We start from the raw sequence: 16,900 nt of genomic DNA on the forward strand, positions 1-16,900 counted from the left end.
GTTTTTGTTGTGGTTGTGGTTTAGGGGCCAATGCTCTATGTGCCCTTTCTATTTCCATTTCTTGCTGTAGTTCTGGACATCCTAGGGCCTTAGGGATCCATTCTTTTATAAACTCCCTCATATTCTTGCCTTCTACATCTTCCTTAAGGCCCACTATCTTTATGTTATTTCTTCTGTTATAATTTTCCATTATATCTATTTTTTGGGCTAGTAATTCTTGTGTCTCTTTAGTTTTTTTATTAGATTCCTCCAATTTCTTTTTTAAGTCTTCTACCTCCATTTCTGCTGCTATTGCCCGTTCTTCCATCTTGTCCATTTTTTTCTCCATTTCTGTTAAGGTCATATCCATTTTATTTATTTTCTTTTCTGTGTTGTTTATTCTTCTTCTTAAATCATTGAATTCCTGTGTTTGCCATTCTTTAAATGACTCCATGTATCCTCTAACAAGAGCAAGTATATCCTTTACCTTGCCTTTCCCTTTATCTATTTCACTGTATTCTTCCTCTTCTTCTTCCTCTAGTTTGACCATCTGTTGTTTCTTTGGTGCCCTTTCCTCCTCTTCTTTTTTGTTTCCATTGTCTTCTGTGGTCTCTTCTTGCTGCAGGTGTTCTGCAGCTGTCGTTGCCGGCTGTGGAGATCGACTCCCCAGCTGGTCCCCCCTCCCGTCGGTGTGTTTTTTTTCAAGCGCATCGCGCATGCGCGACTCCTCGCGCATGCGCGGTTGCGCACTTTTACTCGGCTCTGTGAGCCATTGTTGTAGTTCTTTTTCTACCGACCTGAGGTAGTGGGGTCTTCTCTCCACAGCGGGCCTCTTCGGACAGGTAAGGCCTTCACCTTTTTCCTCCGTTGTCTTCTCTTCCTCTCTTCTTTCCGTTGATTTTGATTTTTCTCCTTTTGTCTCCATCTTCTTTCCACCTTTATACTCACTTTTCTTTAACTTGTATTTCTGTGCCTTTGTATTTTCTCTTGTTTTTCCCGACTTTTCTGGAGAGGGCTGGAGTTCACCGTCCGGCCACTACTCCATCACGTGACTCCCCATCTTTGCTACATTAAGGACACTGTTTCACCTCCTGAACTTCTCAAGTGTTCAATGTTTTTACTTGCAGTTATATACAACTTTAGTTAGGTTACGATTGAAGCACTGAGTGCAGTTTTAAATTTAGAGATACAGCACGGTAACCAGTCCTTCCGGCCCACAAGCCATGCCAGCCAAATGCACCAATTAACTTCCATACATTTTTGCAGGGTGGAAAGAAACCAGAACACCTGAAGGAAACCCATGCAGACACAAGGAGAACATACAAATTCCTTACAGACAGCAGCGGACTCAAACCTGGGTCACTGGCGCTGTTATAGTTCTGGTTGCTGCACAACGGGAAAGATATGGTGAGAGAGAAAGAGGTTCTGCAAGATGTTGCCTCGATTAAAATACATCAACTAAAAGGGAGAGGTTGGACAAGCGTCATTCATTTTATTTAACACGGATGTGAAGGAGTGACTTATTGGAAGTACATAAATTATCAGAAGTACTCAAGAAGGCACAGATTAGATAATCCAAGTCTTCTTCACCAGAATGGAAACGTCATACACTAAAGGGCAGAGTTCCAAGATGAAAGGAGGTAAGTTTAAATGAAATTTTCAAGGTAAGTCACACACACAGCAAGGATGTGCAGGCATTCGACAGATACAGGACACAACAGCCAAACATGGACAGGTACAGAACAAGAAAGCCAAATACAGAGCACAGGCAGATTCTGGGTTATGTAATGGTTCCACTCCTGAGGACAACCTGCAGGTTGATTTTCCCCAAATCAGAAACACCCATTTTCTATAGAAGCCCACATTGTGTTACTCTACACAAGCTTGCCATAATTCTTCAATTTCATAAACTAACCACCCTAACCCTATCCATAATTAAATTGATGGAATATATGCAGTCAATTATGAATATTATGATACATTACCTTGTCAACTTGAAATTGCTTTAACAATTGTTTAATGAGTTTAATGTATCATATATGTTGAATGTTGAATGGCTGGGGAGGGGGGTTAAGGAGGGAGGGAAGGGAGGGGGGAAAGGGGAGAAAATGACACTGTGTATATTCAAGAGGGAAATGTTTGTGTGTATTTTGATCAGTATGATTCATAGTGTGAAAAATAAAAAAAAATTAAAAAAACAATGTCTGGGAAAACTTGCAGAGTCAGGTATATGCAGATCAGATAATTCAAAATTGAGGATCTCTTAAACATTTAAAGTAGATGAATAGATAAGACGGAAACTTCTTCCCCCTCCTCCCCCCGATAAATTACAGACCTTTCTATATATTTCTTATCTCCACATCCTCATCGTATCCCATGTTCCATAGCCCTCTAGATCATTACTGGGTAAAATTGTACAAGAAAACATACCAAGACATGTTCTCTTGCACCTTGGTAGAATAACGGACTGTGCACATTCCAGTAGGCACAAAGGCAATCTAAGCGGACAAGCTGAAGAAAAAAAACAATATTATTTCACCAAGGAAGCAACCTTTGAATCCAAAATGTAATAATCAATTTGAAGTATTGAAAACTGTGAAAACTAAAGAAGTTTCAGATTACTCAAGTAATCTACATTTTGACAAAGGGACTTTGACCTAAAAAGTTACATTTGTTCCTTCTTGGAGAGATTGTACCTTATTTGCTGAATGGTTCCAGCATTTACTTTTATCTCAGATTTACAGCAAGCATGGTCATTCTTCACCTATTGTTATTTTTGTGAGTTGCTTTGAATTGCACTCATTCAGCACACTTTGTGCGTGTGTCCCCCTGGCAGTGAGGATGCTGAACAACTAATGGAACTGCTCACACTAACTATCTGAGACTCTACTAGATATTAAACAATACTTATTTCTTTTTATGTGTGTGTATTTGTCCTGTATACGTATTGTTTGTCTGTGTGTGAATGGCCGGTTGTGTATGTTTGCATATTTTGCATTGAGGACCAGGAAACGCTGTTTCGCCAGGTTGTACTTTTGTGCAATCAGATGATAAATAAATTTGAACTCGATGCAATCACAAAGAAGGTTCACCAGCAGCTGTAACTTCATGAGGAGTTTGAGGACATTTGGTTTGTCACCAAAGACTCAAAAAAATTTCTACAGTCATTCTGACTGGTTGCATCACTGTCTGGTATGAGGGTGCCAATGCACAGGAAAGGAAAAAACTCCAGTTGTTAACTTGGCCTGCGATATCACGGGCACCAGTCTTCACTCCATCAGGGATATCTACAAGAGAGGCAGTGTCTTAAAAAAAAACAGTTACTATCCTCAAGGCCCCCCACCACCCAGGCCATGCCCTCCTCACACTGCTACCATTAAGAAGGAGGTGCAGGAGCCTGAAGACAAAAAACCAGCAGCACAAGGACGGCTTCTTCCCCTCTGCCAACATTTTGCTGAATGAACAATGAATCACAGACACTATCTCAGTCTCTTATTTTTGCATTAATTTATTTTTTAAATGTAATTTATAGCAATGTAATGCTGCTACAAAAAAAACAAATTTCATGAAGATAGATTCTGATTCTGAACAAACCTAAAGATTCAAAATCCAATTTCTTGTCATAGCAATAAAACAGTATCATATTACATGAATTTTTTTTGCCACCGGCAGGAATTGCCCAAGTGCCCCTCATAGTTCTTAAAGTCAGACTTACAGTCAGAGAGAGAGAAGCAAAAGAGGGTCCCCCAGAGTCACCGATTTTCGGTAGATTCGCCTCCAATGCTTCCGCACCAACACAGAGTCCAGTCCAAACCATTGGCGACCCGAGCTCCAGATCCAAACCTCTGACACGGTCAGGAACCCTTCAGTGACTTTGGCACCTCCTCGCATCCCAGTTCCAATACTTGGGACCCCCTCCAGCCAGTGTCCCGACAGCAGTGTCCCGCAGCCCACTGCTTCTGTGAGTTCCTCGCATCAAGTCACCAGCAGCCTGCCAAATGCCTGAGCCGCACCTCCGTTCCCTTGCTCCCCGTGGGTCCGCACTAGCGCTGCATCGACAGCAGGTTCCGTCAGCACCACCAGCTTTCCATTTGTTTCTCAATGGTGATCATGTGGCCATGCTTGTTAGTAAGTCGCCAAGCACGGGAACAACCCGACATCATCACTAATCTCAAAACCTCTGAGTTTGGAACCGAGGGTTTCCTATGGCTTTATATCCGAAAGCCTTCCTCCATTCTCACGTCAGCTTTGACAACTTTACAATGATCGTTCTGCCAACCTTTTGAGAATTGAGTGAGCAGATGATAATCTAGCATTGAATTGGATAAAATCCTTGTACAAGTTCATCATCACAGACTTGGATGTGTACCAAAAACCAATGGACATTGGTTCACTACTGCAATTCACTCCTGATGTCCAAAATCTTCTGGAAAGTTGTTCGGACCCTTAAGTTGCACCATAATCAGGGATTAATTGCAATTATTTTTAAATAACTATTGAAAGTGCTAGTTCCCACCATAATAATAAGTCGTAACACTATCACATCCCGTGAATCCCGAGAGTAAATGAGCATTTACACTTGCTCATCTTTTGTTGCAGCAGTGGTCTTCATATTCACATACTATTGCTCCTTTAATGTGATACCTTCATTTTCAAAACATCTTTGTAGATGCATCTCAATTGCACATCCAGTGGAATCCCAAAATTAGTTTAACCCAGTACATTGGACTTGTGATTAATGACAGTCAAATACCTTGTGGATGATTTTTGCAGTGTCACTCAGTATACATGGCATCCAGTTTTCATCTGCTGTCTGGAAAGATAAAGCAATTGACATAATCATTTTGCTTGTTGAAAACCTCCATTTTGTCAATAGATTTTTGCTTTCTTTTAGCATTTTGATTCACGGTTACTTCTTGAACAAACGTACATTATGCATTAACAACATCCAGGCTATATTATCCATTAACTAAAATAATGTGCACATTAACCAAATTCAATGGATTTAATTTTGAGACTGTTTCAACATACCCAGGTCTCAGAATCTTCAAGCTTCAAAGAAACAACACAAATATTTTTCCCCAGGGCTGAAATGATTGCCACAAGAGGACATGGGTTTAAGGTGCTGGGGAGTAGGTACAGAGATGTCAGAGGTAAGGTTTTTATGCAGAGAGTGGTGGGTGCATGGAACGGGTTGCCGGCAACGGTAGGGAAGGCGGATAGGTTAGGGTCCTTTCTCTCCTTCAAAGAGAATTTTGCAGCTGAAGTCAGGTGCATCATCAAGGCACAACGAAAACGTGCTGTGCTCAAGGCCCGAGCAGTATCCACTGCCACGACAGCACCCACCCACTTGTGTCCCAAGTATTGGAATAGGTACATAGAGGTTAGAAACAGAGGGCTATGTGAAATCCTATTAATTTCTACGGTTGGGACATGTTTGACACAGCTTTGTGGGCCAAAGGGCCTGTATTAAAATCATAGAACGCTTTAACACAGAAAACCGGCCAACCATCTAGTAAATCTTCTCTGCACTTTTTCAATCTTACAGGATATTTCCTGTAGTTCGGCACCCAGAATTGCACAAAATATTCCAAATTTGACCTCACCAATGTCTTAAACAACTTCAACATAACATCCCAACTCTATACTAAATATTTTGATTTATGAAGGCTAAGATACCAAAAGCTTTCTTTACAACCCTGTCCCATGATGCCACCTTCAGGGAATACACCTTCTGGGCATTTGTATACCCAGATCACTCCGCACTCTCCAATGCCTCTGCACTCCTCATTATCTCCTGTCTCGGTTTTACCTTCTAAAATGCATCACCTCACAATTGTCTGTATTAAACTCCATCTGCCATTTTTTTAGCCCATTCTAGCTGGTCCAGATCCCTCTTCCTCGCTGTCCACAACGTCTCCTATCTTTGTGTCATCACCAAACTTGCTGATCCAATGCACCCCATTATCATCCAGATCAATGATATATACAATAAACAACAATGGTCCCAACATTGATCCCTGAGGCACACCACTAGTCATAAGACTCCAGTCTGAGAAGCAACCATCCTCTGTCTTCTCCAGGCAGCCAATTACAAATCTAGTTTGTTGTTGTTGCTGTTCATTCTTCGTAGTCAAAGATGACCATGGCTTCAAAGTCAAATGGAAGATTGGTGGCCGTGGGTCCGTAGGTGACTGGTGAGGCAAATCCAGGCCCTGAAGGCTCGCTCACATGTGGGACACAAGTGGATGGGTGCTGTCATGGCAGTGGATACTGCTCGGGCCTTGAGCACAGCACGCTTTCGTTGTGCCTTGATGATGCACCTGACTTCAGCTGCACGAGCTCCTATGGTGATCTTGCTGTGCCAAGGTGGACGGTCGAGGGCAAGGGTCTCCCACATGTTGATGTCGACACCCAGGCCTTTGAAGGACGCTTTGAAGCAGTCTTTGTAATGTTTCTTCTGCCCCCCCCCCCCCCACCGACTGAGCACTTTTTGCCCCGACACAGTTCTCCGTACAGCAGCTGCTTCAGCAATCGGCTGTCTGGCGTTCTGACCACACGTCCAGCCCATCTGGCTTGATATTTCAGCAGGAGGGTGTAGATGCCGCAGAGCCCAGCTCGTTCCAAGATTTCCACGTCGGGGACTTTGTCCTGCTACCTGATGTGGAAGAATCTGTGGAGACAGCTCAAGTGAAAGTGGTTGAGCTGTTTGGCGTGTTTGCTATAGATAGTCCAGGTCTCGCCAGCGTAAAGGAGGGTGATAAGGACCACTACACAGTAGACCTCCAGCTTGGTGGTAAGGCTGAGTCCTCCATGCTCCCAGATGTGCACATGGTGTCTCCCAAAAGTGGCAATGGCTTTGGCAATCCTGTCATTGACCTCAGCATCTATGTTCACTGCGCGAGAGAGATTGCTGCCCAGGTAGATGAAGTTGTCGACTGCCTGGAGGTTCTGGCCCTTCACCGTGATGCGCAGCTCCTGGTATGGCTTTCCTGGGGCAGCTGGTACATAACTTCGGTATTTTTGGTGCTGATAGTGACACCGAAGTTGTCGCAGGCTTTTGAGAAGCAGCCCATTTCACGCTGCATCTTCTGCTCTGTCCTGGCGTTGAGTGCACGGACATCAGCACCAAGAAGTCTCTGATGACAGACTCTTGCACCATTGTAACTGCCTGCAGGCGTCTGAGGTTGAACAACCAGCTGTCAGTTCTGCACCTGGTGTGGATTCCTTCTTTGTAGTTACGGAAGGCATCTGTCAGCATGGCAGAGAATACCATAGTGAACCGAGTCGGGGCAAGAACAGCTTTGTTTGACGCCAGTTGTCACTGGGAAGGCCTCCGACTCGTCACCGTCATCCAGAACTTTCACCATCATACCGTCGTGGAACTGCTGGACGATTGTGATAAATTTGCTGGGGCAGTCAAACTTCTCCATGATCTTCCACAAGCCTTCTCTGCTGACCGTATCAAAAGCCTTGGTTAGATGAACAAAGGTCACAAAGAGATCGCTGTGTTGCTTCTGGCATTTTTTCTTGAGTTGGCGCGCCACAAAAATCATGTCCGTGGTCCCATCTTCAGCACGGAAGCCACACTGGCTTTCTGGGAGCATACCTGGTTCAAGGTGTTGGAGAAGGTAGCTGGCCAGAACCTTCCCTCCAATGGACAAGAGGGAGATGCCTATGGTTGTCACAAGACTGGCAGTTGCCTTTCCTCTTGGAGATGTGGACTATGCTGACATCTTTCATCTGTTGCGGGACATGTCCCTTTCTCTACATGGACTGGAAGACAACGGTCAGCTTTTGTATCACATGACAGGGCCTCCTGCTTTGGATACCTCAGTAGGGATTGCATCGGGTCCTGGCGCTTTGCCACATGAGAGTTGCTTCACTGCCTTCCTGACTTCATCTATTGTGGGGAGGGTGTCGAGGTTCTTGTTGATCTCTACCTGGGGCAGGCGGACAATGACCACGTCGTTGATGTCGCAGGGTGGTTAAGAATGTTGTTAAAGTGTTCACCCCATCCTCTACCACCCTCTGTCTTCTTCCACACTGTGAATTTCAAATCCAGTTTACAACCTCTCCCAATGTCTAAACCTTCTGAACTAGCTTCTCATGTGGGACCTTGTCTTTGGGAGATAAATTGGGACAGGGTTTGTTAGTGTAGCTCCACATACAAACACTCTAAAACAGATCTTATATAAAATACTGGAGCTCTGCTCATGCTAGACATGTTGGGGCCTCAGAGCCTTTGCAAAAGCTTTGGAGAGTGCCCAAGAGACTTCACTAATGGATTGTTGTTTACATAAAGGCAACAGATGAAAGAGCTTGTCAGAGCCACAGGCAGACAGGAGGAGAAATTGCTGTTCTAGGAGGGTCATGTGGTTTTTCAAGCAAAGAGAGTAAAACAGGCTTTCTCTGTGTGTGTGTGAGAGAGAGAGAGAGACACACACACACAGAGATTAGTTCTACAGTTTTACAGTTAGCAGCAGCAACTAGAACTGGAACAGGACAAGCTGGCAAGCTTGTGGAAAACCTCATTTTGGAGGACGAGTTGTGAGTGCTTAGTTCAGCCTGGTCAAAGCCCTTGTGGTTCATGCAAGAGGAGAGGACTGGCTGTCTGATGTTTCACTTGAAATAAGTGAAACAGAAAGTAACTCTGGGTGACCTGAAAGAAAGAGGTTATCATCTGGAGAACCCTGAGGGGGGCAAGTTTCTTCAGCAAGACACTGAAGTGGCTGATGGAAGTTCATCAGTTGTGGGTGCCCTGGAACAACAAATCTCTCTGAAAACCGACAAGAACCTTCCTGAGCGGTAACCATTTACCTTTCAAGCATCAAAGCCTGGCGAACTTTATACATGTTAAATTCTGTGCACAGTATAAGAATGCCCTGCAATGTGAACTTGGAGGAATGAGAAGTGAGATTGGGCTATGAACCAAAGAACTTTTCTGAACTTACCCACACATTACATACACATCCACTTAGAATTAGAAAGAGGGTTAAGTTAGGTTAGTTAAGTTAATAGAGATAAGTTAAAGTGTGATTCTGTTTTCATGTCTAAAGATAATTAAAAACAACTTTTGTTTAAGAATCCATTGGTCTTGGTGAATGTCTGTTGCTGTTGGGTTTTGGGGTCCTCTGGGCTCATAACAAAAGTCCACGTAGACAACATCCACAACCCTTCCCTCGTCTACCTTCCTGGTAACCTCCTCGAAAAACTCTACATTAATCACAACCACGCTGACTGTCCTTAATAAGCCCATGACTGTCCAAATACCTATATATCCTGTCTCTCAGAACTCTCGCCAACAATTTACCCACCAATGATGTCTGGTGTAGCATCTGCAAACGGTAGCGCTGTTGAGATGAAATACATCCACACACACACACACACACACGAGGGTGAACCAGTAACTGACTTTATTTGAATTTCACGCACTGCTTTAAGGGTACATGCCACTTCCTGTCTGGAACGCATTAGTCTCTGGGAGTGACGTCAGCGCAATGCGGAGTGGTGACATTACCTAGGCAACATGCATTGCCGAACACGGGCTTCCCCTGAGAAGGGAAGGGGGGGCCTGCGCCATCTTGCACCAACCGACTGGGGGCAGTGATTTGGCCCATCTAACCACGCAATCGCTCGGCCTGCTAAATCAGTTTATTTTTGGAGCCCTTTTTAAACAACGGGACAACATGAGCTATCCTCCAATTCTCTGGCGCCTCACCCGTGGCCAAGGACATTTTGAATGTATCAGCCAGGGTCCCTGAAATTTCTACACTAGACTCACTCAAGGTCCAAGGAAATATCATGTCTGGCCCAGGTGATTTATCTACCTTTTTTTAGCTGTAAGGCAACAAGCACCTCTTCCTCCTGAATCTCCGTCTGTTCCATGACTCTTCTGTTTGTTTCCCTTCCTTCCTGGTGTTCTAAGTTCCTATGATGCTGCCTGGATTAGTGTGCCAGAGGTTGGACAAACTTGGGCAGTTGTCTCAGGAGCATTGGAAGCTGAGGGGGAGACCCGAAAGAAGTTCAGATAGGATGGACAGATTGAATATTTTTCCAGCAAACTCGGTGGACAAAGGATCCGTAAGGACAACAGCCAGTGAGCACGGTCTTGGAACAGACCACTGCGGGGCAATCCCACTTCACTCTGGCTGTTGTGCCTCGCACTCCGCCAAGCCCAGTGGCATGGGACCCAGAGGGAGGCATTTGTCTTGGGCAAGCACTCACCTCCAAACCCTTGCCCCTTGCTCCATGGAAAACAGAACAAAAGTTCTGTGAGGACATGAGAGCTACAAGGCACTGTTTTTTATCTTCACTTGTGAAGGGATGGGCCACAATGACGATGATGTGATTGGAATGGGCCACCAGGGGATAGTGACAAAGCACATCCAAATAAGAGTCCTTGATAGATACATTAATATGCAGAGGACAAATTTGAGTTAATTTGACATTGTGCTCAACATACACACTGTCGGTCCAGGGGCCTGTTCTTCAGCAGTACAGTTCTATGTTAGTTTGTTGAATTCAGATCCCAACAAATGAGCAAGGCGGCAAGACACTTTTGTGGAAAGGTGGCACATCCATCCAAGTTGAAGGGAAACATGAGGTGCATATCAATATCTGCATTCTCCTTCAGGAAATGCGCCAGCACTTCATGCCAATGTCATGCCAGGTTCTACCACTTTTGTGCCATGATGCTGCTTCCTGCATTTGCTTACCCTGCCCTCCAACATCACCTCAACCCAGGTTCATCTGTAACAATAGCCAGCAAGAAGCAAAAGCTCTTATCAACTATTAATAATTCAAAGTAAGAAATACATCAAACCTCAGATTTAAATATCATGAAAAAAAAATTGCATTTTGTATTTTTATTGAGTGTACTTTTCATACAATAAAACCCTCATTATCTGGAATTCAAGCAACCAGCAAAAGAATTGGAGAAATAGGTAAAAAAATATGGGTTTAAAATTTGCACACCTCACCATTAATTCACCGATCACACAACATGCAATCTCAAGCAACCATAAAATTCACTTATCCATCATCTAATAATCACCATAGGAGCATAATACCACGGGTTTTACTGTATTTGAAATGAAACCAGAAAATCAAGTGTATCCTCAGACACTGTGGGAACCAATGGAAGAAATCATTGAGGCTATGGGAAAGATTTGAATGTATTTCTTAGATGTGGGTGAGACACCCCAAGACTGGAGGTTACTAATGTTATACCCTCTTTTAAGGAGAATTATAAGGACATGCTCGGGAACAAAAAGTTAGCGAGTCAAACATCAGTAGTGGGGAAGTTACTGGAGGGATTCTGAGAGGCAGATTCTATCAGCTTTTGGAAAGGGAGGGATTGATAAAGGATAGTTAGCATTGATTCATGCATGGGAAATCGTATCCCGTGAATTCAACTGATTTTTTGTTAAAGAGAATTGACAAGGGTCAGTGGTAGACTTCTCTCTATGGACTTTAGCAAGGCTTTTGTCCAAACCCTTCAAAGAAGGCTGGTCTGGAAGATAAAATTACATGGAATTCAAAGTGAGCTAGCCAACTGGATTCAAATTTGACTGCAAATCAAGCTATTTATGATTAAACTACATCATGACCTATCTTTCGAATATATTAATAAAGGGCGACACCACAGTTAGCGTGAGGGGGGGCAGCGCAACGGTCAGCGCGGGGGGGCGGCACGGTCAGCGCGGGGGGGGGCGCCAAGGTCAGCGCGGGGGGGCGCCAAGGTCAGCGCGGGGGGGCGCCAAGGTCAGCGCGGGGGGGCGCCAAGGTCAGCGCGGGGGGGCGCCAAGGTCAGCGCGGGGGGGGCGCCACGGTCAGCGCAGGTGGGCGCCCGGTCAGCGCGGGGGTGCACCACGGTCAGCGTGGGGGGGCGCCACGGTCAGCGCGGGGCAGCGCCACAGAAGCATTGGGGTTAGCACAATGCTGTCACAGCACCAGCGACTGGTGTTTGAATCCAGCACCGCCTGGAAGGCGTTTGTACATTATCCCTTGGTCTGCGTGGGTTTCCTCCAGATGCTATGGTTTCCTCGCACCCTTCAAAATGTATGGGGATTGTAGGTCAATTGTGTGTAATTGGATGACACGGGCTTATGGGTTGAAAGGGCCTGTTAACAGGCTTTATGTCTAAATTTTTTTTAATTAACCAAGTTTTATATCTTCTTTCTCAAGCAGATGAAAAAGACCTCAGTTGCTATTTTAAAAGACATCAATCCCTTTAAAACTTGTTGTTCCAAAAAGTTTAAAACCTTTTAATTTCATATGCAGTTTATAGTAATAAGCAGATAATTTCACATCAAATTCTACTCTTCACAATTTTTCCATGAACCAAACAGCCTTCAAATAAACTTTTCCTATTCAGAATTACCTGCAAACTAAGCTCCCCCAGTGTGACACCAACAGAGATGGGCCTTGTTCTGTCGGTAATCTGAAAAATAAAGAATTTTTACACAACAAAATCAATACCTTCATCTTTCCCCACACCAACTTACAGTATGTGCATTTAATGCTTGGTAAAGATTAACTTGTAAACAAATATACAGATCCACTTACGGCATCTTCATATCTCAAATGAATGCTTGTTATTTTGATCTGGAGATTTTTAATAATCTGTGTTGCCAGTTTTTCAGTAAATGTATCTTTTTTTGTCTCTTTTGCTTTATCTTAATAGGAAGAAACAAAAAGTCACTCAATTTAGAATGATTAATCTGATAAAGAAATCCCAAGACATTGCTTTAGATTTTGAACACTATCAAATTATGAAGAGTTCTGTACTGTTGTTCCATCACCTTGAGGATATATATTGTTCAAATAGTAACAGTTCAGGCACCTCAAACTCAAATCCTATTGCTGAAAATGCATCCATTCGCACCCTTCCCCAAACAGGTTGGGTGCAAGCAGCGAAGGAGAACCGCGACACTACATCCTTGCACCTTGATCTGTGCTGAGCTGGCTCATTCTTCTGTTGGAATATTGCATCGTGTGGTGAATTTACTTCGACTTATAATCCCAAAATACGCATCCCTTTAATGGCTCTAGGTCTGAGGCAAAATGGAAAATAATGGAGCTTGGCAGCACATTTATCAATGGTTTGACTTCCTAATACAAGGCTGACTCCATGAAAGTTTTTAATTTGTTGAGCATTATCCAAATAAAACACCGTAATAACACATTACCAATATGAGATGATCATTTGGATTATTTTTAAATTATATTCTATTATATTAATTGTATTATATATTATGTACATAACAAGTCTGCAGCATCTTTCAATCACAATTGCTGATCCATACTGGCTTGTTATTTGTCCATAATCTATCTCAAAACATTGGAATTGTTTCAGTGGGAGGAAAAATATTCACGTTCAGAGCTCTTCTCCGTGGATAGTAGAAAACGTAATAACAGAATGCTGGAGAAACTTAGCAGAACAAACAATGAACTTTCTAGCAAAAATAAAGATATACAACCCCAATGTTTTGGACATTGTGCTTTTACTTTAACCGCAGTGTCTGCGGACTTTCCTGTTTTATATCAATAGTAAACATGTCAGTTAGGTACCTAATACCTAGAACACAGCACAGTACAGCAGAGGAACAGGCCTTTCAGCCCATCACGTCCATGCCAACGATGGCCTTTCCTCAATTCAGCACTTCCCCCAAACCCGTTTTCTTTTTTAAAATATTTTTATTAATTTGATGGAGAAATATTGCATGCATACATTGTTCCGATATTAATTAATTATATAGCTTTTATGTAATGCAATACAGAATGAGTCATATCAATTATGCATTCTTATATAATTCTCAAAAAAAAGTGAAATATCCTTGTGAGAATAGTCTATTTCTGAGATATCCATTCTGATTATCGAAATAGACCAATTTCTTCTAGCCCAGTGTTAACCTCATTCATAATGATCTGACATGATTTATTTTGTGATTTACTTCTGACATGATCATGGTTCCTAAAATTCTGAAACCCCCATCATCTGGGCATGGCTCATTTCCCAATACAAGATCTATTGTGGCTCCCTTTCTTGGCTGGACTAGCTACACTCTTGTCTGAAGAAATTCTGCCCCATCTAAGCATCTGACACGAAAAGGGGGGAGCCCCAGTCCATATAGAGGAAATTAACATCATCCATTACAACTATCCAGTTGCCTTCTATGCCTACAAATCTGTTCCTCTGTCTCTCTTTATGGGAAGGTTATCATATAACCCGATCATCGTGAGTGAGTGTCCTGTCCGTGACAACCATGAGGCAGAGTTAAATCGCTCATCTACCTGCATATGCTCTCTATCCCCCTACTCCCTCACTGTTTAAGTGCTCTTAATCACCCCTGCTTCCACCTCTCCCCACAGCTGTCTGTGCCCGCGTGTACCTGTGTGCGCGTGCCTGTGTGCGCGTGTGTCTGTGTGCGCGTGTATCTGTGTGCGCGCCTGAGTGTGCGTGTGTCTGAGTGTGCGTGTGTCTCTGCGTGTGTGTGCATCTGTGTGCCTGCGTGCGCGTGCCTGCGTGCGCGTGCCTGCGTGCGCGTGTAAGTATCTGCGTGAATGTCTGTGTCTGTGATTGTGTGTGTCTGTGATTGTGTGTGTCTGTGATTGTGTGTGTCTGTGATTGTGTGTGTCTGTGATTGTGTGTGTCTGTGATTGTGTGTGTCTGTGATTGTGTGTGTCTGTGATTGTGTGTGTCTGTGATTGTGTGTGTCTGTGATTGTGTGTGTCTGTGATTGTGTGTGTCTGTGATTGTGTGTGTCTGTGATTGTGTGTGTCTGTGATTGTGTGTGTCTGTGATTGTGTGCGTCTGTGATTGTGTGCGTCTGTGATTGTGTGCGTCTGTGATTGTGTGTGTCTGTGATTGTGTGTGTCTGTGATTGTGTGTGTCTGTGATTGTGTGTGTCTGTGATTGTGTGTGTCTGTGATTGTGTGTGTCTGTGATTGTGTGTGTCTGTGATTGTGTGTGTCTGTGATTGTGTGTGTCTGTGATTGTGTGTGTCTGTGATTGTGTGTGCCTGTGTGCGCGTGTCTGTGATTGTGTGTGTCTGTGATTGTGTGTGTCTCTGTGTGAGTGTCTGTGTATGTGTGATTGTGTGTCTCTGTGTGCATGTGTGGTGTTTATACCCACACCATTACTTCAAAGTTCGGTCTTTCAAATTCAGTGTTGAAGCCCACAGATCATCATATCCCAATGTACCAAAGTGAAACGCTCATCACACACTGCAATGGAGATAGATAAATTAGCAATCCCTGGACAACTGCATTAATGATGAGAAAATTAGAATATTAAGTCTTAATTAGATAAACAACAGACATTGAAGGACATATCATCATGTTCAACATGGAGCATTTAAAACTGATCAAAGTTAAGTTTATTTATCATCTGATTACACAAGTACAACCTGAAGAAACAGTCTTCTCCAGTCCTCGGTGCAAAACAAACATAACACACCTATAGACAGGCGATGCATAGGCAGGACAAATATACTTATATAAAACTAAATCAATATTATTTAATAAATAGTAGAATCTCAGATGGTCAGTGCGAGCAATTCCCGGACACATGCTAAGGAATATAATCTTATTGGTTTATTTGGATTTCATCATATGTTCTTCTGGACTAGAGAGCCTTTGAATCAATATTCAGAACAGAGTGATGCATGTAATCAATGGTCAGGTTAATCTGTGGTGATGGCTCTAAAAGCTAATATCAAGCATGCATAAACAACTCCCAAAAATGAAACCATTCAAAACCTAAGACTTCTGAAATGTTACCTCAATTAGCAAAAGAGTTAATATTCAAGGATTGTAACATTATAAAATGCATCGTTTCTCCAATCTATCCAAATGCTGAAATTTTAATGTTCCAGATTATTTGACAATTCCAAACTAATGTCAAATGCTGTTTTAATTAAAACTGAAATTGGGATTGTTTGGCTTTGTGTCATTTATTTCACATCATGTACTCCATGGAGAAAATTATTTTAATTATGTATACACTTCTGAATTTCCTTCCTGCAGCCTAATTTTTAAGTAAACCGCCTGCAGCATCTACACAGAGCAGTTTCAATCTTGACCCAAAAATCACTTTCTCACCAATCTCTGAAATCTATCTGAGAAATTCACTGAAGTCACGTTGTCCTCTACCTCAATTGTTCCCTGGTTCATGCAATGTTTCACAATTTCACTTAACCCTCTCCAAAATCACCCAATCTCGTCTCCAACAATTACATTACCTAAATAATGCAGGACGCCAGCCATTCCAACCAAAGCAAAACAAATGTTAAAGGTGCAACATTAAAATTTCTCACATACCTTTGGAACGTCCTTTTGCTGACTTCTTAAAATATTTTTTGGATTTTTTATGTTTGTGTCCTTGTCAATGCATGCAAGCAAAATGAATAGAAAAGAGGATATAAGGACGTTAGAGAAGTAAATTGATTAAAGTGACTTGAAAATGTTAGAAAATACAATTTTGACAGAATTTTACTCCTTGAGAAAAAGTAGAAAAGTGCAAAGCAAATAGTGGATCAAATATTAATCATACAGCATGTAGAACATCCATAAGATGACCAACATCCCTGCCCAGCATTTTCTGTATCTAAAATAAGCCATCTACAATACTGTACCTCCAAAGGCCTTTTCATTTTAAAGCTAAAATACATTTCTTCTGCAATGATTTCAGCTTTCTTCAGGTTGTTTTTTTTTGACAAATCTCTCCCTACAAACTTGCTCATCCTCATAAGACTTTTTAGAGGTTTATCTAACAACTAGACAACCTATATAATCTTATTTTTATAACATGCCTTTCAGATTGCAAACTTCAAAGACAACTTACACACAAAAGCTAATGAGGATGTACAATTTTTTGCATTCATGTGTTTGAATCATGATTAATGGATTTAAAAAC

General features: G+C 42.6%; 1 protein-coding gene across 6 annotated transcripts in view; it reads right to left on the reverse strand.

Moving 5' to 3' along the window:
• Positions 1 to 16,900, reverse strand: part of vps13c (vacuolar protein sorting 13 homolog C) — a 425,868-nt gene that overhangs the window by 348,246 nt on the left and 60,722 nt on the right. For 4 of the 6 annotated variants that reach the window (XR_011346402.1, XM_069902926.1, XM_069902928.1 and 1 more), the window contains exons 6-9: positions 12,550 to 12,659; positions 12,365 to 12,424; positions 4,733 to 4,792; positions 2,410 to 2,490 (exon numbers count right to left, since the gene is read on the reverse strand). Coding sequence is in view for 5 of the 6 variants with exons in the window: in XM_069902926.1 (XP_069759027.1) it covers positions 2,410 to 2,490; positions 4,733 to 4,792; positions 12,365 to 12,424; positions 12,550 to 12,659 (311 nt within the window). In the remaining variant the exon portion in view is untranslated. Of the gene's footprint in view, positions 1 to 2,409; positions 2,491 to 4,732; positions 4,793 to 12,364; positions 12,425 to 12,549; positions 12,660 to 16,305; positions 16,366 to 16,563; positions 16,572 to 16,900 lie in introns of all 6 variants that reach the window. The other 2 variants (XM_069902930.1, XM_069902927.1) reach the window with 2 other exon arrangements.

This window comes from Narcine bancroftii, chromosome 11 (assembly GCF_036971445.1).
Source record: "Narcine bancroftii isolate sNarBan1 chromosome 11, sNarBan1.hap1, whole genome shotgun sequence".
Classification (NCBI taxonomy): Eukaryota; Metazoa; Chordata; class Chondrichthyes; order Torpediniformes; family Narcinidae; genus Narcine; species Narcine bancroftii.